The 24,020-nt window shown below is 48.6% G+C and overlaps 1 protein-coding gene across 1 annotated transcript; it reads right to left on the bottom strand.

Moving 5' to 3' along the window:
• Nucleotides 1–5,741: 5,741 nt before the first annotated feature.
• LOC129716063 (di-N-acetylchitobiase-like) lies at nt 5,742–23,954 on the bottom strand. The gene is made up of 7 exons (XM_055665942.1): nt 23,728–23,954; nt 16,760–16,898; nt 12,474–12,682; nt 10,011–10,182; nt 9,821–9,918; nt 7,778–7,939; nt 5,742–6,512 (listed from the first exon to the last, which is right to left on the bottom strand). The coding sequence occupies exons 1-7, from the start codon at nt 23,884–23,886 to the stop codon at nt 6,327–6,329; spliced, it is 1,125 nt and encodes a 374-aa protein (XP_055521917.1). The 5' UTR covers nt 23,887–23,954; the 3' UTR covers nt 5,742–6,326.
• Nucleotides 23,955–24,020: the final 66 nt, after the last annotated feature.

Consider the following 24,020-nt stretch of genomic DNA (forward strand, 5'->3'; position numbering starts at 1 on the left):
ACTCAGTATCCCATACCTGCCTTCTCTCCATACCCCCTGATTCCTTTAGCCACAAGGCCCACATCTAACTCCCTCGTAAATATAGCCAATGAACTGGCCTCAACTACCTACTGTGGCAGAGAATTCCACAGATTCACCACACTCTGTGTAAAAAATGATTTTCTCATCTCGGTCCTAAAAGACTTCCCTCTTATCCTTAAACTGTGACCCCTTGTCCTGGACTTCCCCAACATCGGGAACAATCTTCCTGCATCTAGCCTGTCCAACCCCTTAAGAATTTTGTAACTTTCTATAAGACCCCCCCTCAATCTTCTAAATTCTAGCGAGTACAAGCCGAGTCTATCCAGTCTTCCTTCATATGAAAGTCCTGCCGTCCCAGGAATCAGTCTGGTGAACCTTCTCTGTACTCCCTATATGGCAAGAATGTCTTTCCTCAGATCAGGAGACCAAAACTGTACGCAATACTGCAGGTGTCCATACGCCTGAAGCCGGTGGAGGGTGGCCACGGCAGTGGTAGGCAGCAGCAGCTGTAGACCACGGCAGGAGTAGGCTGTGGTTGGGGTAGGCAGCATTAGACCACGGCAGTGATAGGCCATGGCAGCCTCCTTGCCCCTTCCACGTCTGCAGGACGCAACAAGAGACGCAACAAGAAAGAATGGACGGAATAAATATTATCATTAATGTTTAAAGTGGACTAAGTAGGACCCGTTGGGTCCCATTTTCACACGGGAGGCCTGGCCCACAACACAATATTCCACCACTCAGGCCTAGCCTCCAAATGCGCAGGCACGACTGACGGGTTCCCATTGTGGCGCCCCTGATGCCCCCTCCTCCCCTCACACCGCCCACTCCGCCTCTTGCCCTCCGCCCCCATGCACTCACTCCATCACCCCTCAACCCCCACCCCAATCCACCCCATCCACTCTTAGCGGCTCTCCAGCGGCGCAGCCATTCCCACCAATTGGGTTCCCATTGTGATGTAGAATACGCGGGTATCACTGCGCAGGCGCAGCTGACGGGCACGGCAAGTGGAAAAGGGATTTATTAAAGCTTAAAATGCGAATAACATCAAATATAACAACAATTTAAAGATTAATGATAAAACTAGGCTAAGTGGGACCCGTTGGGTCCCATTCTCACACGGGAGGCCTGGTCCCTCAATGCAATATTCTACCTCTCCCCCAATTCCAATATTCCACCACTCATGCATAGCCCCCAACTGCACAGGCAAAGCTGATGGGTTCGAAGGCTCGAAGGGCCGAATGGCCTCTACTCCTGCACCTAATTTCTATGTTTCCCGTTTTGATGCCCCTGATCTCCCCTCCTCCCCTCACCCCATCACGACGCCCCTTGCCCTTGCCTCCCACACAGACTCACTACATCCCCCCACACCCACCCCCCCATCCACCATTCGCGGCTCTCTAGCAGCGCAACCAATCCCTCCCATTGGGTTCCCATTGTGACGTAGAACACAAAGGTATTACTGCGCAGACGCAGCTGACTGGCACAGCGAGTGGAAATGGGGTTTATTAAAGATTAAAATGTGAATAACTTCCAATATAACAACAATTTAAACGTTAAAGAGGAGATTTACTCAGTCCATACTTTCTTGTTGTGCCTCTTGTTTCGTTCTGCAGCTGGGGAAGGGGGTCGGCTTCAGGCGGTGGCCAGTGGGGGAGGGGGGCTTTCTGGAGGGCTAGTATGGGTGTTGTGGGCCGAATGGACTGGTTTCCAGAGATCAAGTATGGACATTATGGGCCAAAAGGATTCTTGTGCTGGTCCTGCAGCTGAGGACAGGGAGGCCTGGTTGAGGCCGGCGGGAGCATTCTGTAGCCGTGCGAGGGTGGTGGGGGTGTGTGCGCTGGGGTGGTGAGCCTTCTGGACTCACAGTTCACTCTCTCACGGCCTGTGGGCTCACAGTTCACTCACTCATGGCTTGCGGACTCACAGTTCACTCACTCACGGAATGTGGATTCATAGATCACTCAATCTGGTTTGTCGACACACAGTTCACTCACTCACGGGTTGTGGACTCAATGCTCAATAACTCATGGCTGGTGGACTCACAGTTCACTCACTCACGGCTTGTGGACTCACAGTTCACTCACTCATGGCTGGTGGACTCACAGTTCACTCACTCACGGCTTGGTGGACTCACAATTCACTCACTCACTGCTCATGGACTCACAGTTCACTCACTCACGGCTTGTGGATGCACTGTGCACTCAGCCACGTCTTACGGACTCACAGTTCACAGCCACGGCTCGTGGACTCACGGTCGCTCAACCACGACTCGTGGACACACAGTTCGCTCAGCCAATCAATCAATCAATCAACCTTTATTGTCATCTTGCAAAGCAACAGCTGTACAGTGCAAAATGAAAAGACGTTTCCCAGGGAATACCGAAGCATCACACATGAAACTTAAAACATTTCACACATAATAACAGTAAAAACAATCCAGTCCCTGATGAAACAGTATAAATAGTTAAAAGCAGGTAAAACAGCAACATTAAAATACAGTAAAACCAATCATTAAAATGTCCAGGGCAGCTGATTTAAGTGGCCAGTGCCAGAGTTATTAAAATGTCAGTGCAAAGCCGCAGAATCAAGTGACTGTGAGTACAGAGTGACTGTTTCGCAGCCTCACAGCCTGTGGTAGGAAGCTGTTTAGCAGTCTGGTAGTCCGGGCTTTGATGCTACGGTATCTCTTGCCTGATGGCAGGAGATCCAGGTGTGTGTGGAGGGGGTGCAGTTTGGCCTTAGCTATTCTCAGAGGTTTTTTCAGACAGCGGCTCTGGAACAGTTCTTGTACCGAGGGTAGGGAGACGCCAATGATCCTCTCTGCTCCCCTCACTACCCTCTGCAGAGCCTTCCTGTCTGAGCAGTTGCAGTGGGAGTACCACGTGTTTATGCAGTACGTGAGTACAGACTCCAACGTGCCCCTGTAAAATGTCCTGAGGTTGTTGGTGGGGAGTGAGGCCTGTTTGAGTTTCCTCAGGAAGTGCAGTCGCTGATGGGCCCGTTTGACGGTCCCAGTGTTGTCCCTGGACCAGGTGAGACTGTCTGCAATTTCCACTCTGAGGAACTTTATGCTCTCCACTCTCTCCACCGTGGTGCCAGTGATGTTGAGGGGTGTGAGTTTTGGCTGCGACCTCCTGAAGTCGACAATCATCTCCTTTGTTTTGTCGACATTTAATGCTAAATTGTTGTTGCCGCACGAGTCCACAAGTTGTTTTACTTCCTCCCTGTACATTGATTCCTCATCTCCGCTGATGAGTCCCACCACTGTTGTGTCATCTGCAAATTTTATGATCTTATTCAAATTCACTCACTCACAGCTCATGGACTCACAGTTCACTCACTCACTGCTCTTGGACATACAATTCACTCAAACACGGCTCATGGACTCACAGTTCACTCAGCCACGGCTTGTAGACTCACAGTTCACTCAGCCACGGCTTGTAGACTCACAGTTCACTCAGCCACGGCTTGTAGACTCACAGTTGACTCAGCCACAGCTCGTGTACTCACAGTTCACTCAACCACGCCTCGTGGACTCACAGTTCACTCAGCCACGGCTTGTGGACTCACAGTTCACTCACTCACGGCTTGTGGACTCACAGTTCAGTCACTCACGGCTTGAAGACTCACAGTTAGTCACTCGCGTCTTGTGGACTCAGTTCACTTACTAACGGCTTCTGGATTCAACTCTCACTCATGGCTTTCGAGCTGACTGACTCATGCCCGGACTCCGGGCTTTATTCTCCTCGCCCCCGGAAGGGGCGTAACGTTCATGGTGACAGATGGGCGAGAAGCCCAATCTGCTCATCTCACTGTTTTTTAAACCTTCATAACTTTTGTACTATTCCACCGATCGGAACAAAACGTGGTGCGCTTGGAGCAGAGGAGAACGTTGAGTAAGGTGGCGAAAGAATCCTAGCCATATAGGGTACCGTTTTTGCGCAAATTTAAAAACAACGTTAACCGGAAGTGGTCAAGATGAGAGTTTTAGTAATAGTATAGATAGATGTAGACTAATGAAGATAGATTGTTGTTATATTTTAAGAGTTATTCACATTTTAAACTTTAATAAATCCCTTTTCCACTTGCCGTGCCCGCCAGCCGCACCCCACAGTTGGGGGCTATGCGTCAGTGGTGGAATCATGCGTTCGGGGACCAGGGCAACGGACCCCACTTACTCCAGTATTGAATTAAAGCCCATTCACCATTTCTCTGCCTATTTCTTTAGCTGGTCTATGCCCTGCTGTATACTTTGACAGTGTATCTGCAACTCCACCAATTCTGGTGTCATCTATAAACCTACTGACCAACCCACCTACATTTACATCCAAATCATTCGTGAACATCACAGAGCTCCCAGCATAGATCGGTACAAAACACCACTGCAGGAAACCAACAAATCAGAACTGTGTGGACACAGCAACATAGACCTGCAAACCCGCTGTCCTGTGCATGGCTGCCCTGCCAGCAGTTGTCTGTCTTTTCACCGTTTTATTTTTATTTTTAGTTAGTTAAAGTGTTTTGTTTGGAGGTCTAGACTTTATTATGTGGGGGGGAAAGGGGGAAACTGCCTTTCAGGGTCCCTACCTGGTCGGAGAGGCAGCTTTTCTCCGGGCTGCAGCTTCGACCCGTCCTCGCGGGCTACCAGCAGGCCTGGAGCGGCGTTTCCGGTCGGGGACCGCCCAGAACCTCGGCTTCAGCGGCGGCACAGCGCTGGAGCGCTATCGTGGAGCGGGCGATGCCTTGCCTGGGTCGCCGCGCTGGAGCTCCGGTGAGCTGAGACCGCCGGGAACAACATCGTGGAGCTGCGGGACTGTGGAGCGGCCAGCTGCGGGCGGCGGCGCTGCTTTACACCGGGAGCCTGGGATCTTTAGATGAGATCGCCAGTTGTGGAGCTCCAACCGGCGCGGCGTTGTCGGCTTCGGAAGCCGCGGCCTCCAGTACGGAGGCGGCCGTTCCAGGGTTCCCATGCCGCTGTGAGGACTCTCCCGACGCCGGAGCACCACCACCCGGCGAGAACGGCCAGGAACATCGGGCCTCCATAGAGGCAACTGTGGAGGCCTCAATAGGCCCGACTATGGGTGAACTGGGGTTGGGGACTGGACTTTGTGCCTTCCCTCATGGTGGGAGCCATTGTGGGGGGATGTTCTTTGTGTTTAAGACTCTCATTGGTGTTATGTATGTATTCTTTTTTTGTGCTGCAAAATGGCAAAAAGCATTTCACTTCACTACACCTCGGTGTATGTGAATGTGACTAATAAAAACCTTTGACTGTGACTTTGACCAAACACCGCTAAAAATAGCCCATTTACCAAATGGGGAGTAAGATTTACATGTTTACAAGGAGGAATCTTGGAGGAGATTCTTGAAGCAATTTTTTGAACATTTTTTTAAACTTACCCAATTCCAACTTTCATTCAGTGGCACAGCGGTAGAGTTGCTGCCTCACAGCACCAGAGATCCTGGCTACCAGTGCTGTCCATGTGGAGTTTGCACGTTGTCTCTGTGACTGCGTAGGTTTTCTCCAGGTGCTCCAGTTTCCACCCACATCTCAAATATGTACAAGTTTGTAGGTTAATTGGCTTCTGTAAGTTGTCCCTAGTGTGTAGGACAGAGCTAATGTGAATGGGTGATTGCTGGTTGGTGCAGACTTAGTGGGCTGAAGGCCCTGTTTCCACACTGTATCTCTAATCTAAACCAAGAGCAACACCAAGACATTTGAGAAACTGGTTTATTTGGTAAAAGAAACAAAGCTTGCATTAAGTTGCCTTGCAGGTATTGGACAACCACAAAACCATCAAGAGGTAGAATAATAATGATAGTGCCTTTGTAAAGTTAAACCAGCGATTCAGGAGCTTTGGCACGGTGGTAATGGAAAGAACAAGATGAAAAATATTATCCAGGTCATCATCTCAGCTACAAAATTAGAATTCAGTGCAAAATCATAAAACAATGACAGCCAAAAGTAACATATGTCTGAAGCAGATAGGATGTATGTGTCTGTCAGAACTACTAAACAGCCCATCTGAAAGCAGAATTATTTCATTATTACCAGAAAATATTGGCAAGTGCTTTAGAGTTTGTACTGTTAAACATTAATACTGATTTGGCATATCTGTAAATGATTTTGCACTTCCTGAATTAATAAATATTTCTTTGCAATCAACAGTGACAATTGAATGAGAAATTGTATGCGAGGATGGAGTGATTTCTGACGTTGGAAACTAGTTCCTGTGTAAAGATTGGTTGCGAAACAAAGTGATTGCATTCTGCGGTGAGATAGTTGCTTGTCGGTACTCGCGTCACAGAGGGTGCAGAGCGTTCCACATGTCACCCGTCTGTTTCTGGGCTGTGGCATTGTTTCCGTAGTCCAGCAGATTGGCGTTCCACATGCCCACACCACGCAGGTTAAACTTCTTCACGATGCCCGCCTTCATTGAAATGCTCTGTGGATCATCGTACCAGACCTCGTGGTACGTGTTGTTGACCTGCCAGAGAAAATACAACAAGCGTTACATCGACATCGACGGCCATAAGGACACAGAGTGCTGGAGTAACTCAGCGGGTCAGGCAGCATCTGTGGAGAACATGGATAGGTGACGTTTCACAGAGTGCTGGAGTAACTCAGCGGGTCAGGCAGCATCTGTGGAGAACATGGATAGGTGACGTTTCTGGTCTTCAGACCATGTTCTCCACAGATGCGGTCTGACCCACTGAGTTACTCCAGAGCTTTGCGTCCTTTTGTGTAAACCCGCATCTGCAGTCCTTTGCTTCTACACTGAGCCTGTAAACACAATACAGTTTCAATAAATTAATAACCACAATACTAGTGCAAAAAAACCCCACCTGAGCTAGTCCCCTATGGCCATGTTCGGCCCACATCCCGACAAACCTTTCTTATCTATGTATTATCTGAATGGTGGCCGATTGCGTATTGCGTACAGTTTTGGTCTCCTAATCTGAGAAAAGACATTCTTGCCATAGAGGGAGTACAGAGAAGGTTCACCAGACTGATTCCTGGGAGGTCAGGACTTTCATATGAAGAAAGACTGGATAGACTCGGCTTGTACTCGCTAGAAATTAGAAGATTGAGGGGGGATCTTGTAGAAACTTACAAAATTCATAAGGGGTTGGACAGGTTAGATGCAGGAAAATTGTTCCCGATGTTGGGGTAGTCCAGAACAAGGGGTAACAGTTTAAGGATAAGGGGGAAATCTTTTAGGACCGAGATGAGAAAAACATTTTTCACACAGAGAGTGGTGAATCTGTGGAATTCTCTGTCACAGAAGGTAATTGAGGCCAGTTAATTGGCTATATTTAAGAGGGAGTTAGATGTGGCCCTTGTGGCTAAAGGTATCAGGGGGTATGGAGAGAAGGCAGGTACAGGATACTGAGTTGGATGATCAGCCATGATCATATTGAATGTCGGTGCAGGCTCGAAGGGCCGAATGGCCTACTCCTGCACCTATTTTCTATGTTTCTATCGGTCCAAATGTCCTTCAACTGTTATTGTATCTGTCTCAACTACCTCGTTCCTATTAAATCTTTCTCCTCTCACCTTAAAAGTATGTCCTCCCACGTGATCACAGGTGCAAACTCCACACAGAAAGCAGCCAAGGTCAGGATTGGTGCCATGACTCTGGTACTGTGAAAGAGCGGCTCTACCCGCTGCACCACTGTGCCACTCTAGTGAATGTTATATTCTACAATGGTTACAGTGCAGAGTTGCACGGTGAGTTACCGCTGCTCCTACCATGCAGATGTAGTACGGCGATTTCTGATCATCATCCCAAAAGCGGCCTGTGATGGATTTGTTCACTTGCTGCATGATCTTTTTGTATGGGATCTGTTTCCCAGCTGCATCACTGCAAGGAGCTCCTCTGAAAGGGACATTTTTCAACGCACACCTGCCAGCCTGAGAAGAATAAAAGGAAAGATACGCGTTTGTTTTATTATTCACGAGGTACACTGGCGCTGAATTGTGTAATGGATTGGGCTACGTCCACAACTCAATGCTACACAACTGCATCTAAACCGTCCCCTCCCCTGAGATCAGTCCGAAGAAGGGTCTCAACCCGAAACCTCACCCATTCCTTCTCCTCCAGAGATGCTGCCTGTCCCAATGAGTTACTCCAGCATTTTGTGTCTGCATCTAAAATTAATTCAATTCATGCATTTTAAAGGTTGGTAGGGTAGAGAGAAAATGAACCTCAGGTGGAGCGCTGACCATGGAATGGAGATCACAAACCAAAGCCAGGCTGGTCAACAGGACATCAGGAAGGAAATGGAACTCTTCTGCAGGACATTGTTGCACCAAACAATCTCCTTTTTCATAAGGTCTAGGAGCAAAACTTGGCCATTTGGCCCATCAAGTCTATGCCATTCAATCATGGCTGATCGATTTTTCCCTCTCAACCCCATTCACCTGCCTTCTACCCATTACCCCTGACACCCGTACTAATCAAGAATCTGTCAATTTCTGCTTTAAAATTATCCACCGAATTGGCCTCCACAGTCAAGTCACTTTTATTTCTAAAGCACATTTAAAAAACAACTCTCGTTGGCCAAAGTGCTTTACATTGGTGGAGGTACTAACGTTATACAACAGTGGTTCATAGATTAAGTACATACATAAATACATATATATAGCCCTCACTCCAGAGGACGTCACGAAAGACTTGAGAGCAAAGATGAGTTTTAAGTCTCGACTTAAAGGAGTCGATGGAGGGGGCAGTTCTGATGGGAAGAGGGATGCTGTTCCACAGTCTAGGAGCTGCAACCGCAAAGGAGCGGTCGCCCCTGAGCTTATGCCTAGACCACGGGATGTTCCGTAACCCCAAATCGGCCGATCTGAGGGACCTGGAGGTGGTGTGGTGGGTAAGCAGACATTGGATGTAGGTGGGGGCAAGCCCATTAAGGGCTTTGTAGACACAGCCTTCAGCCAACAGATTCACCACCCTCTGACTAAAGAAATTCCTTCTCATCCCATTTCTAAAGGAACATCCTTTAATTCTGAGACTGTGACCTCTCCCACTAGTGGAAACATCCTCTCCACATCCACTATTCAGTATTCTTCACAATGGTGGTTGTTCCTGTGTCTTCCATTTTCTTAAGCACATAGAAGAGAACAGCACAGGAACAGGCCCTTCGGCCCACGAGGTCCTTACCGAACATGATACCAAATGTAACTAATCCCCTCTGCCCGCATGTGATCCATTTTCCCTCCATTCTCCGCATACCCATGCGCCTATCTTTCCCTCAGATTCATCACCCTCTGACTAAAGAAATTCCTCCTCGTATCATTCCTAAAGGTATGAAATTGAATCACGAGGAACTGCAAATGCTTGAATCTCGAATAGTTTTAAAATGTTCAACTATTGTTAAACAAGAGCATAAACAGGCCACAGCAGCTGAGTGGAGTGAAGAAATGCATCAGCCATGATCCAATCTGAGGACTTACAGCTTGGTCAAATGTAGTTAAGGGAAAGATGGAAGATTAGGCAATATTAAAAGGTTATGCCCTTGAGAATGTCCATTGGATTCAGATGGATAAAAAGGCACAAAGTGCTGAGGTATCTGAGCAGGTCAGACAGCATCTCCAGAGAAAATGGATGGGCAATGTTTCCGGTTGGGACTTGGATAGGCGACGTTTCTGAAAGGTCCCGACCCGAAACATCATTTATCCACGTTCTCGCTGAGTTACTCCAGCACCTTATTTCTTTTTGTAAAGCAGCATCTGCAGCTTGTCTTGTGTAAAAATGTATGATTAATAATAGAATAAACAGCAACATCTTACCTCAAATAACTGGGTGCAAGGATAATCATATCCATACCATGGAACTCCCAACACCAGCTTTCTAGGGTCAATATGCAGGTTAAGATATGCATGGATACCTAGAATTGAGAGAGGAGTAACAATAACAGTCGTGGATTAAACACCGAGACACAGGTAATAGACCTTGCACAAAGTGTTCAATTCTTCCTACCTGATAAAGTCTGGTAGTAAGGTGCGTTGGCTTTGGCAAAGCAATCATCCCACATTTGACTCTGCATATCGTAGGACATGACAAACAAGAAGTCGCTGGAATTTGCAATTTCAACGTAATCGTAGCATCGGCCATCTATGCAATCAGGAGACCAAGCCACGTCAAACGTAACCTAGGGGTCGAAAGGTCGCCACAAGTTACTTTCCTTTCATGTGTTTGCGTTTCCATGCAACATTTGGGCCCAGAGTGGACACCAACTGACATAACAATCCCATTCCCTACTCGATCTCCCTGCTAAATATTCCCTCAATGCACGGAGGCACAGCGGTAGAGTTGCTGCCTCACAGCGCCAGAGAGCCGGGTTCAATCCCGACTATGGGTGCTGTCTGCACGAAGTTTGTACATTCTCCCTGTGACTGTGTGTGTTGCCTCTTGATTTCCTCCCACACTCCAAAGATGTGCAGGTTTGCAGCTTGATTGGCTTGGTAAAAATTGTAAATTGCCCTGGGCATGGAGGAGAGTGCGGAGTGTGCGGGGATTGCTGGTCGGCGCGGACTCATTGGGTGAAAGGGCTTGTTTCGAAGCTGTATCTCTAAACTAAACTAACTAGCAACATTCCCCAGATCCCAGACTACTGAGCTACACACAAGTGGAAATTTACAGCAGCCGATTAATCCACCAACCAGCAGGTTTTCACATGTGCAAGGAAACCGGAGCTCCCAGTTGAAACCCACACAACCACGGGAAGATTGTGCAAACTCCGCAAAGACAGCGGAGGTCAGGATTGAATCCCAGTCACCAAAGCTCTAATGGGTCCTTCGACCCAGTATGACGAAAGGTCTCGACCCGAAACGTCACCAGAGTCCCGGTCGCCAGAGAGGCTGAGGAGGGGTTCGTGGCTGGGGTGCCACAGAGACCTCAGGAGAAGACCCGGCAGTGTTAATGGGGAGGTCGGTGCGACGGTCGATGATGGACCATGTGAAGTAAGGACGTCGCTGCTGAGGGGAGGAACGAAGCAGGACTCGGTGTGGGGGGGACCACCGTGGGTGACGGGGGAAGTGTCGTGGGTGGGGAGGGGGAGGGGGGAATTTGTAGCTTTGTAAGTACGACTATTGCATATCTTGGCATGGAGTGCAAGCAAAGAATTTCACTGTGACTTGTCACATGTGACAATAAAGTATTCATTCATTCAAAAGCCTCTTGAAAACTACTATCAAATCTGCCTCCACCACCGCCCAGGCAATGCGTTCCAGGCTCCCACCACTCTGTGTAAGAACATTTGCCCTGCACATCTCCTTTAAACTGCCCTCTCACCTTATAGCTACGTCCTCTGGTGGTGGACTTTCCCCACCCTGGGGAAAGTGGCTCTGGCTCTACCCTATCTGCCTCTCATTATTTTATATACTTCTACCGTGAGGCTCTATAAGGTGCTGGTCAGGCCTCATTTGGAGTGCTGTAAGCAAATATGGGCCCCATATCTGAGGAATGATGTGCCGGCTCTGGAGAGGGTCCAGAGGAGGTTTACATGAATGATCCCAGGAATGAGTGGGTTAACATATGATGAGCGTTTGACGGCACTGGGCCTGTACTCGCTGGAGTTCAGAAAGTTGAGGGGGGACTTAAAACTTACAGAATAATGAAAGGCCTGGATAGAGTGGATGTTGAAAAGGCGTTTCCACTGGTGGGAGAGTCTAGGACCAGAGGTCACAGCCTCAGAATTAAGGGGCGCTCTTTCGGTAAGGAGGTACCTCTTTAGTCAGAGGGTAGCTAATCTGTGGAACTCATTGCCACAGAGGGGTGTGGAGGCCAAGTCAGTGGATATATTTAAGGCAAAGATGGGCAAATTCTTGATTAGAACAGGTGTCAAGGGTTATGGGGAGAAGGCAGGAAAATGGGATTAGAAGGCAGAGATCAGCCACGATTGAATGGCGGAGTAGACTCAATAGACCGGATGGCCTAATTCTACTTCTATAACTTGTGAACCTACGTTTCCCCTCAACCTCCGACATCCCAGATAAATGTATCCAAGTCTGCCCAACCTCTGCCTGTAGCCGAGCCCCTCCCACCCAGGCATCATTCTGGTAAACCTCCCCTGCACCTTATCCAAAGCCTCCACGTCCCTGCTGTAATGGGGCGACCAGAACAACACGCAATACCTCAATACCAATCCTTTTGCTCTGGTATTTTATTTAATTCACATGTTCAATCAATAATGCTTTATTATTAATGTTTAATGTTTTATGTGTCATTCATAACTGTCACTATGTCATGTTGTCACTTGCGGGCGGTGCACCAAGACAAATTCCTTGTATGTGAATACTTGGCCAATAAACGTGGTCATTCATTCAAATGACCAGCTGCATTTTATTCTCCCAACCCCACCTCCGTTTTTGTTTTTATTTCAGATTGGCAGCATCTGCGGGTTGTTCGAATTTGATTAAAGGCGAGGATCAACCTTGGTACCTGGGAGCCTGGGATTTCCCGGTGGAATGTTTCTGTGGTTTCTTTGACAAGTTGAGTCAGCACAAAGTATTCGACAGATTGATAGGTGACAGCCTCCTCCAGATCCAGATTGATCCCGTCCATGAATTGGCTTTTGGCCAGGTTGACCTTACTGAGGATCCAGGCTGTCCTGTTGATTTGGTCCACAATGTCCCTGATCCGCACGTCCCCTGGTGACGGGGGAAAAACAACACGATAACGTAGCAACGGACACACTACAATATCAGAAATCATTTACAATTGAGGCGAGGAGGATGGTGAATCTGTGGAATCCATTGCCACAGACGGCAGTGGAGGTCAAGTCAATGGGCAATTTCAAAGCGGATACTCATAGGTTCTTGATTAGTAAAAAGTTATGGGGAGAGGGCAGGAGAATGGGGTTGAGAGGCAAAGATCCGGCATGATTGAATGGTGGAGCAGACTTGATGGGCCGAATGGCCTAATTCTGCTCCGATGTCTTATAATCCTTACGATGATCATAATTCTACTATGCCATATAGACAATAGGTGCAGGAGTAGGCCATTCGGCCCTTCGAGCTAGCACCACCATTCAATATGATCATGGCTGATCATCCTTACTCAGTACCATGTTCCTGCCTTCTCCCCATAACCCCTGACTCTGCTATCTTTAAGAGCCCTATCTAGCTCTCTCTTGAAAGTATCCAGAGAACCAGCCTCCACCACCCTCTGAGGCAGAGAATTCCACAGACTCACCACTCTCTGTGTGAAGAAGTGTTTCCTCATCTCCGTTCTAAATGGCTTACCCCTTATTCTTAAACTGTGGCCCCTGGTTCTAGACTCCCCCAACATCGGGAACATGTCTCCTGCTTCTAGTGTGTCCAAACCCTTTACAATCTTATATGTTTCAATAAGATGCCCTCTCATCCTTCTAAACTCCTCTGCCAACCGCACCATTCTCTGGCATATGACAGTCCCTCCATCCCAGGATTAACCTTGTAAACCTACGCTGCACTCTCTCAATAGCATGAATGTCCTTCCTCAAATTAGGGGACCAAAACTGCACCCAATACTCCAGGTGTGGTCTCAGTAGGGCCCTATACAACTGCAGAAGGACCTCTTTGCTCTTATACTCGACTCATCCTGTTATAAAGGCCAACATGCCATTCGCTTTGTTCACTGCCTGCTGTACCTGCATGCTTCCTTTAATTGACTGATGAACAAGGATCCCCAAATCCCATCGTACTTCCCTTTTTCCCGACTGCTCTTATAAGAAGTCGAAACAAATAACTGCAGATGCTGGTTTACCAAAAAAAAACACAAAGTGCTGGAATAACTCAGAGGGTCAGACAGTTTGTCTGATAGGTGATGTTTTGGGTTGGGCGCCTTCTTCTGAACAAGTGTCCTGGCCTGAAATGTCACCTTGTCCTCCAGAGATGCTATATATCTCTCTGAGTTGCTCCAGCACTTTGTGTCAATTTCAGATATAAACTATATTCATAATAGAAAATAAATACAAAAGTAAAAACATGCAAAACGTAATACATTCTTACTGTGTCTCTACGTTCAATATTGCTGGTGTTATACCCAGTGTGTTTGCACCTCCCTATGCCTTTACACATAACACCATTGCCACTCATGTGGTCCCTGGGGTGATATCCCTTCCCTTGTTTGAGGGATGTCTACACTGGACTCTGCCCCTCATTGTCCAACTGCAGGAGGCACCTGGTACAGCTCAGGATCAGGCCCATTGGACTCAATGTCCCTGCCGAACACGATGTCAACTCAATCAAACTCCTCTTCCAGCTCGTGATCCATATCCTTCCATTCCCTGCATATCCGTGCCTATCTAAAAACCTTCCTAAATCGTATATGCCGACACCACCAACCCCAGCAGCACATATTGAAACATAGAAGATTTTATCAAGGGTTTGGACACTTTAGAGGCAGGAAACATGATCCCGACGTTGGGGGAGTCCAGAACTAGGGGCCACAGTTTAAGAATAAGGGGTAGGCCACATAGAACGGAGATGAGGAAAAACTTTTTCACCCAGAGAGTTTTGAATCTGTGGAATTCTCGGCCTCAGAAGGCAGTGGAGGCTAATTCTCTGGATGCTTTTAACAGAGAGTTAGATAGAGCTGTTAAGGAAAGAGAGTCGGGGGATATGGGGAGAAGGCAGATATGGTGATTGTGGATGACCAGCCATTGTCATGTTGAATGGCGGTGCTGGCTCAAAGGGCCGAATGGCCTACTCCTGCACCTGTACCGTGCCCTCACTACAATCTGTGTAAAAAGTCTTGCACATCTCCATTAAACTTTGCCTGTCCCACCTTAAAGCGATGCTCTCTAGTCTTCAGTATTTACAACCGGAGGAAACCTTTTTGTCTGCACTGTCTGGCCTTTCATAATTTCCTATCCTTGTACCAGTCCAAGTGCCCCTCAACTACCTCATTTCATTCACCCAGCACCCCATGTGGAAAACGTTGCCCCTTCTGTACACAAAACTGCACACAGCACTCCATGTTCAACCTCACTAACATCTTGTACAACTACAACATAACGTCCCCATTCCTGTACCCAATGCCATGACCCAATGCAGGCAGGTACGGGATACTGAGTTGGATGATCAGCCATGATCATATTGAATGGCGGTGCAGGCTCGAAGGGCCGAATAGCCTACTCCTGCACCTAATTTCTATGTTTCTATGTTTCTATGACCCACGAGGCCAATGTTCCAAATGGTTTTTTTGCCACTCTGTGACACAACCTTCAGAGAACAATGTACTTGTACGCCTAGGTGGACAAAAATGCTGGAGAAACTCAGCGGGTGAAGCAGCTTATATGGAGCGAACGAAATAGGCAACGTTTCGGGTCGAGACCCTTCTTTAGAATGATGGGGGAAAGGGGGAATCACAGAGGGGGGGGGGGGCAGTGAGAGAGGAGGTTGTTAAACTGTCTTCGGAGAGAGGGGGAGTACACCTAGATCTCTCTCGCTCTCTGCTCTGTAACTCTCCATGGGACCCTACCGTTCAAAGTGAACATCCTATCCTGGTTTGGCTTGCAACATATCTGAATTGAAGACACAAGAAACTGAAGATGCTGGTTTATCAACAACAACAAAAAATCAATATTCCTGGAGTAACACTGCAGGTCAGGCTGCAACTCTGGAGAACATGGATAGGTGACGTTTCAGGTCGGGACCGTTCTTCGGACTGATTGTGGAGACCCGATCCAAAATGTCACCTATCCATGTTCTCCAGAGATGCAGAGAGGTTGCTTGACCCACTGAGTTACTCCAGCACTTTGTGTCTTTTCTAAATTCAAAGTCAAAGTCAAATTTATTCGTCACATGCACCCGAAGGTGCAGTGAAATGAATTTGCCAGCAGCGATACTCTTAAAAAAAGAACATACAATATACCATAGAATTTAACACAAACATCCATCACAGCATTCTTCACTGCGGTGGAAGGCAATAAAGTTCAAACAATCCTCAAACGGAGCGCCCGAATCGGCACTTTCCTACCGGAGACTGCGGCTTCAGGGTGTGATAGGCCGCAGGCCAATGGTCGGAGCTCTTCTCCGGCGATCCCCAGCAAGAGTTTGCCCGCTCCACGATGGGAAAGTCCACACTGCGTCTGCTGCTGAAGATCTGGGCCCGACTCTGGGAAAGGCCGCTCCAATCCAAGCTGTTAGGCCGCAAGAGGGGAGGCTCGGAGAAGCAATATGGAAAATGTTTTCGCTTCTCCGTCAAGGGAGGGTGACTGACAAACGGTCCGCTTTCCCGACCCCGCTTTGTTAGGCCGCAAGAGGGGAGGCGGAGAAAGTCGCTTCTCCGTCGAGGGTGACTGACGAACGGTTTCCCCCTTTTACCTCCCCCCCACACAAGACACACCGAGAAACACCCAAAACAAACACTCAGACAAACCAAAAAAAATCAAAATAACGGACATGGTGCTGGCAGGGCAGCCGACTCGCAGCGCCCCCAAACAACCGACCAATTCAAATTGGACAAGTTAAATTGAACAGCCTGGATCCTCTACAATCTAACCTTCCAGACTAGCCAACCATGATGGATTTTGTCAAGGGCCTTGCTAAGGTCCACGTGGACAACCTCCACCACCTTGCCCCCTGCAATGCTCCAGGTACATTGTATTAACTCGAGCTGCAGAGGAGGTTTAGCACAACAAAGATTAAATCAAGGCACAAGAGTCAAGGTCAAGTAGCTGGGTCTTAGAACCCAGCTCAGTTATACAGCTTGCGGCATATCTTAGCGATAACATTAGTTACCTTTGAGAACAACCCGTACTTCATTTGCGTGAGCATAGCACACAAGCTCAGGGTCAAACGCTCCAAAGGTTGCGATGGTTGTCATTTTCGACCAGTCATATTGTTTCCAATCCTGACCGCCCACATCAAAGACAAAAACCTGAAACAAGAGCAAGCTGCAAGGGTGAAGGGAACAGAACACAGTGAAACATCTCAACAGGGAGCTTATTCCCAAAAATACAAGATCCCAGAAACCATCTGCCCTAGATCGAGGAGCTTCGGTAGGTCAACAATACTCTCTTGTTCTTCCACAGTTGTACAGCATATTAACCTACAAGCCCGCACCTCTTTGGGATATGGGAGGAAACTGGAGCACCCAGAGAAAACCCATGCAGGTTCCCCAACCCCGACCCTCCAACACTTTGCATTTTGTTCTGGTAGGATGTGATGCACCCCGTAAGTCTGTTTTTAACACCATTATTCCATCCAAGCTCATCACCAAACTCAATGGACAAGTCTAATTCAATTTTCAAATTCACAGATGACACCTCCATTGTGGGCCGGATATTAAATAATGATGAGACAGAGTACAGGAAGGAGGTTGAGAACCTCTTGTCCTGGTATCAAGACAACAACCTTTGTCTCAACGTCAGCAAGACAAAGGGGGTAGTGATGGACTTCAGGAAGCGAAAAGGTACCCAGACCCCAGATTGTATTGATGTTGCCGAAGTAGAGATGGTTGAAAGCTTCAAATTCCTAGGAGTTAATATCACCAACAACTTCTCCTGGACTACCCACCCATGTTGAAGCAACGACCAAGAACTCCTCTACATCCTTAGAAGGCAAAGGAGGTTCGGCATGTCCCCTACAATCTCACCAACCTCCACAGATGCACCATAGAAAGCATTTTATCAGATTGGTTTGGGAACAGCTCCATCCAAGACCGCAACAAATTGCAGCAAATTGTTGATGCAGCCCAGACCATCACACAAACCAACCTCCCTTCCATTGACTCCATTTATATCTCACGCTGCCTCGGCAAGGCCAGCAGCATAATCAAGGACGAGTCTCACCCCGGTCACTCCATGTTCTCCCCTTTCCCATCAGGCAAGAGGTACAGGAGTGTGAAAACACACATTTCCATTTTTTTCCCAGCTGTTATCAGGCAACTGAATCATCCGACCACAAACCAGAGAGCGGTGGTGAACTAGGATAGACACAAAATGCTGGAGCAACTCAGCGGGGACAAGCAGTATCTCTGGAGTGAAGGAATGGGTGACTGAACTACTATCTGTTTGGTGACCCTCGGACTACCTTTGATCGAACTTTGCTGGCTTTACCTTGCACTAAACGTTATCCCCCTATCATGTATCTGTGCACTGTAAATGGCTCGATTGTAATCATATATAGTCTTTCTGCTGATTAGATAGCACGCACCAAAAAATGTTCACTGTACCTCGGTGCACTAGGCAATGAACTAAACTGAACTATGGTGCATATGTTACTTTATGAAGCCAAATTACTAGTCTGGAAAATACACGTGTATCTTATCAATTGGTGGTACACAAAAATGCTGGAGAAATTCAGCGGGTGCAGCAGCATCTATGGAGCGAAGGAAATAGGCAACGTTTCGGGCCAAAACCCTTCTTCAGACTGATAGGGGGTGGCAGGGAGAAGGAAGGGAAAAGGAGGAGGAGGAGCCCGAGGGCTGAATGATGGGAGGAGACAGCCCGAGGGCTGAGGAAAAGGAGGAGATAGCGTTCTTAATCAATCAATCAATCAATCAACCTTTATTGTCATCTTGCAAGCAACAGTCGTACAGTGCAAAATGAAAAGACGTTTTCCCAGTGAATAGCGGAGCATCGCACATGAAATTTAAAACACTTCACACATAATAACACTAAAAAACAATCCAGTCCCTGATGGAACAGTATAAATAGTTAAAAGCAGGTAAAAAAAAAACACAATGTTAAAATACAATAAACCAATCATAAAAAAATGTCCGGGGCCGCTGATTTGAGTGGCCAGTGCCAGTATTAAAGTGTCCGTGCCAGCCGCAGAGTCAAGTCAAGTGACTGTGGGTGCAGAGTGACTGTTTAGCAGCCTCACAGCCTGTGGTAGGAAGCTGTTTAGCAGCCTCGTAGTCCGGGCTTTGATGCTTCGATATCTCTTGCCTGATGGCAGGAGATCCAGGTGTGTGTGGAGGGGGTGCAGTTTGTCCTTGGCAATTCTCTGTGCTTTCTTCAGACAGCGGCTCTGGAACAGTTCTTGTACCGAGGGTAGGGAGACGCCAATGATCCTCTCTGCTCCCCTCACTACCCTCTGCAGAGCCTTCCTGTCCGAGCAGTTGCAGGTGCAGTACCACGCATTTATGCAGTACGCGAGTACAGACTCCACCGTGCCCCTGTAGAAAGTCCTGAGGATGTTGGTGGGGAGTGAGGCCTGTTTTAGTTTCCTCAGGAAGTGCAGTCGCTGATGGGCCCGTTTGACGGTCCCAGTGGTGTTCCTGGACCAGGTGAGGCTGTCCGTTATTTGCACACCGAGGAACTTTATGCTCTCCACTCTCTCCACTGCAGTGCCACTAATGTTGAGCGGTGTATGCTTTGGCTGCGCCCTCCTGAAGTCGACAACCATTTCCTTAGTTTTGTCGACATTCAATTCTAGGTTATTTTTGCCGCACCAGTCCACCAGTTGTTCTACTTCCTCCCTGTACATTGTTTCCTCATCTCCACTGATGAGTCCCACCACTGTAGTGTCGTCCGCGAATTTTATGATTTTATTTTCCCTGAATCTGGCAGCACAGTCATGTGTGAGCAGTGTGAACAACAGCGGGCTGAGCACACAGCCTTGAGGGGAGCCGGTGCTCAGCGTGATCGAGCCTGAAGTGTTCTTGCCAACACGGACTGACTGCGGTCTCTCTGTCAGAAAGTCCAAGATCCAGTGACACAGGGTGGTGTTGAGGCCCAGCAGGGTTAGTTTCTCCACAAGTCTCTGTGGGATGATGGTATTAAACGCTGAGCTGAAGTCAATGTACAGGATTCTGGCGTATGTGTTCTTGTGTTCCAGATGCGCGATTACTGTGTGCAGCGTGGTAGAGATGGCATCCTCTGTAGAGCGGTTGGGGCGATAGGCAAACTGAAGGGGGTCTAACGATGAGGGGAGGCTGGCAGTAATGTGGGGCAGTAAACACTGTATCTTACCAATTGTTGAGATAGATCTAGTGAACATTAAGCACGATTAAGCAGAACTGGAAGTTCTTTGATGTACCTTGCAACAGTCTCAGTTTCACTGTACATGTATAGTGACAATAAAAGGCATATCTATCTATATCTAACATTCCGCCCAGTAAGCAGCAGATTAATCATTCAATTGCAGCGACTTTTAACCCACGTATCAAGAGAAAATATTGATAATGAATAAAAGACATCCAGTGCTGCGAGTTGGCAATGTTACTCCAAAACAAACACAATGTTCAGCAATACCCAACACAAGCGTCGCATTAGCGAACAGCACAGGAACAGGACCTTCGGCCCACTACGCACGTGCCGAACATTATGCCAAGTTAAATGATTCTCAGCTGCCTGATCCATATCCCTAAATGTGCCCATCTAAAAGTCTCTTCAACGCCCCTATCATATCTGCCTCCACCACCACCCCTGGCAGCACGTACGTTCCAGGCACCCACCACCATCTGTGTAAACAAACGTCCTGCGCATCTCCTTTAAACACTTCCATTCTGACCTTCCAAGTTGTTACAAGGTTTGTGGTGAATGGCAAATTGCGCTGTTTAATCACGGAATGCAAGGATACGCATGTTCCGTGTCCATGCTCTCCATTGATACCGCCTGACCCGCCGAGTTACTCCAGCACTTTGTGTCTTATTTTGTAAACGAGCATCTGCAGTTCCTTCTGTCTACCCTCTTTAGCACGCGGTCTACCTATGTGGTCACTGTCATGAACAATGTATCTGCACGTCAAGTTGGGAAAAGGGGAAGTACAACGGTATCTGGGGGTCCTTGTACATCAGTCTGTGAAAGTAAGCATGCAGGTACAGCAGGCAGTGAAGAAAGCGAATGGCATGTTGGCCTTTATAACAAGGGGAATCGAATATAGGAGCAAAGAGGTCCTTCTGCAGTTGTACAGGGCCCTAGTGAGACCACACCTGGTGTATTGTGTGCAGTTTTGGTCCCTTAATCTGAGGAACGACATTCTTGCTATTGAGGGAGTGCAGCGTAGGTTTACAATGTTAATTCCTGGGATGGCGGGACCTTCATATGCTGAGAGAATGGAACAGCTGGGCTTGTACACTCTGGAGTTTAGAAGGATGAGAGGAGATCTCATTGAAACATATAAGATTGTTAAGGGTCTGGACACAATAGAGGCAGGAAACATGTTCCCGATGTTGGGGGAGACCAGAACCAGGAGCCACAGTTTAAGAATAAGGAGTAAGCCATTTAGAACGGAGATGACAAAATGTTTTCTCACAGAGAGTTGTGAGTCTGTGGAATTCTCTTCCTCAGAGGGCGGTGGAGGTAGGTTCTCTGGATGTTTTCAAGAGAGAGCTAGGGTTCTTATAAAATAGTGGAGTCAGGGGATATGAGGAGAAGGGAGGAACGGGGTACTGATTGTGGATGGTTAGCCATGATCACAATGAATGGCGGTGCTGGCTCGAAGGGTCGAATGGCCTACTCCTGCACCTATTGTCTATTGTCACCCCAGGTCCCCCTGCTCGACATTACTCCCCATGACCCCTGCTAGGAGGAGGATGTTTCAGACACTTTGAAACATCCACAGCCCACACAGTATAGGACGCAACTGGGTTAAGGTGCTAAAGTTACAACCCCAATGATAACATGATACGAGGGTCAAAAGTCACTCATATTGAATGATTAATCTGCTGCTTACTGGGCGGAATGTTGGCAAGGTATATCTAAGAGCTTCCAGTTCTGCTTAATTTTCACTAGATCTACCTCAACAATTAGTGGAATTCTCTGCCTCAGAAGGCAGTGGAGGCCGATTGACCAGGTGCATTCAAAAGAGTGTTAGATAGAGCTCTTGGGGCTAGTGGAATCAAGGGGTCAGCCATGATCATATTGAATGGCGGTGCTGGCTCGAAGGGCTATGGCCTACTTCTGCTCTTATTTTGTATGTTTCTGTGCAGTTCCTTCTATCTACCCTCTTCACTGCCCAGTCTAACTATGTGGCCACTGTTATGAACTATGTACCTGTTCCCCAGGTCTCCCTGCTCGACATTACTCCCCATGACCCCCGCCATCCCCTCTATACCTGTTGGAGGAGAATGTTTCAAAGTCACTTGTCCAGAGGCCACACTATGTACATAGACAATAAGTGCAGGAATAGGCCATTCGGCCCTTCGAGCCAGCACCACCATTCAACAAGATCATGGCTGATCATCCCTAATCAGTACCCCGTTCCTGCCTTCTCCCCATATCCCGACTCCGCTATCTTTAAGAGCTCTCTCTTGAACGTATCCAGAGAACCGGCTTCCACCGCCCCCTGAGGCAGAGAATTCCACACTCACAACTCTCTGTGTGAAGATGTGTTTCCTCGTCTCCGTTCTAAATTCGAAGTATTCAAAGGTTTTTATTAGTCACATTCACATACGCCGAGGTATAATGAAGTGAAATGCTTTTTGCCATTTTGCAGTACACAAAAGAATACAGTCATAACACCAATGAGAGTCTTAAACACAAAGAACATCCCCCCACAATGGGTCCCACCATGAGGGAAGGCAAACAGTCCAGTCCTCAACCCCAGTTCACCCATAGTCGGGCCTATTGAGGCCTCCACAGTTGCCTCTACGGAGGCCCGATGTTCCTGGCCGTTCTCGCCGGGTGGTGTTGCTCCGGCGTCGGGAGAGTCCTCACAGCAGCATGGGAACCCTGGAACGGCCGCCTCCGTACTGGAGGCCGCGGCTTCCGAAGCCGACAAGGCCGTGCCGGATGGAGCTCCACAACTGTCGATCTCGTCGCGAGATCCCAGGCTCACTGTGTAAAGTCAGCGCCGCTACCTGCGGCTGGCCGCTCCACAGTCCCACAGCTCCGCGATGTTGTTCCCGGCGGTCTCAGCACACCGGAGCTCCAGCGCGGCGACCCAGGCAAGGCATCGCCCACTCCACGATAGCGCTCCAGCGCTGTGCCACCCCCGAAGCCGAGGTTCTGGCGGTCCGCGACGGGAAACGCCGCTCCAGGCCCACTGGTAGGCCGCGAGGACGGGTTGAAGCTGCAGCCCAGAGAAAAGCTGCCTCCCTGACCAGGTAGTGACCCGGAAAGGCAGTTTGCCCCTTCCCCATGCCCCCACACAAGACCTCCTAACAAAACACTTTAACTAACTAAAAATAAAAATAAAACGGTGAAAAGACAGACAACTGCTGGCAGGGCAGCCATGCACAGGACAGCGCTCCCTCTTTCGGTTGGAGGATGGTTTACCCCTTATTCTTAAACTGTGCCCCCTGGTTCTGGACTCCCACAACATCAGGAACATGTTTCCTGCCTCTTGTGTGTCCAAACCTTACAAATCTTATGTTTCAATAAGCTTCCCTCTCATCCTGCTAAACTCCAGAGTGTACAAGCCCAGCTGCTCCATTCTCTCAGCATATAACAGTCCCGCTATCCCTGGAATTAACCATGTAAACCTACGCTGCACTCCCTCAATAGCAAGAATATCCTTCCTCAAATTAGGGGACCAAAACTGCACACAATACTCCAGGTCTGGTCTCATTAGGGCTCTGTACAACTAACTCCTTGCTCCTAAACTGAAACCCTCTGGCAATGAAGGCCACTTGTCCTTACACTGCCTACACTGTGTCGGATGCAACTGGGTTAACGTGTTTAAAGTTCAACCCCCCGTGCGATCTGACTGCTGTGTTGCACCGACCGACAGTGACAGTGACAGTGACAGCTCCCCCCGCCCCGGGGATACGGGCCCCGCCACCCCGCCACCCGGGCCCGGGGCCGCCGCTGCCTCACCTCCAGCTGGTTGCTCCCGGCCAACGGGCGGCAGAGCGCGGGGTCGGAGCATGGGCAGCCGCGCACAGGCCGCTGCAGGGAGGGGGCGAGGGTGGCCGAGCCCCAGGCGGCGCTCAGGAGGAATACGAGCGCGGCCGCGGCTCCGGGGGGCCATGACATCAACCGACCGACCGTCCGTCCACTACCTCCTCATCCGCAGCCGCCGCCCCACTGACCCCGGTCCTCCAGCCCCGCCCCCTGTAATCCAGCCCCGCCCCCTGTAATACAGCCCCGCCCCCAGTACTCCAGCCCCG

Source organism: Leucoraja erinacea, unplaced genomic scaffold (genome assembly GCF_028641065.1).
Source record: "Leucoraja erinacea ecotype New England unplaced genomic scaffold, Leri_hhj_1 Leri_163S, whole genome shotgun sequence".
Lineage (NCBI taxonomy): Eukaryota > Metazoa > Chordata > Chondrichthyes > Rajiformes > Rajidae > Leucoraja > Leucoraja erinaceus.

Excerpts from the sequence above, each read along its gene's own strand:
- LOC129716063 (XM_055665942.1), bottom strand. The coding sequence starts at position 23,886 with ATGTCATGGCCCCCCGGAGCCGCGGCCGCGCTCGTATTCCTCCTGAGC. Across the intron at positions 16,899-23,727 it reads CCGGGAGCAACCAGCTGGAG|GTTTTTGTCTTTGATGTGGG; the intron begins GTGAGGCAGCGG and ends CTCTTGTTTCAG. Across the intron at positions 12,683-16,759 it reads AGTACGGGTTGTTCTCAAAG|GGGACGTGCGGATCAGGGAC; the intron begins GTAACTAATGTT and ends CCCCGTCACCAG.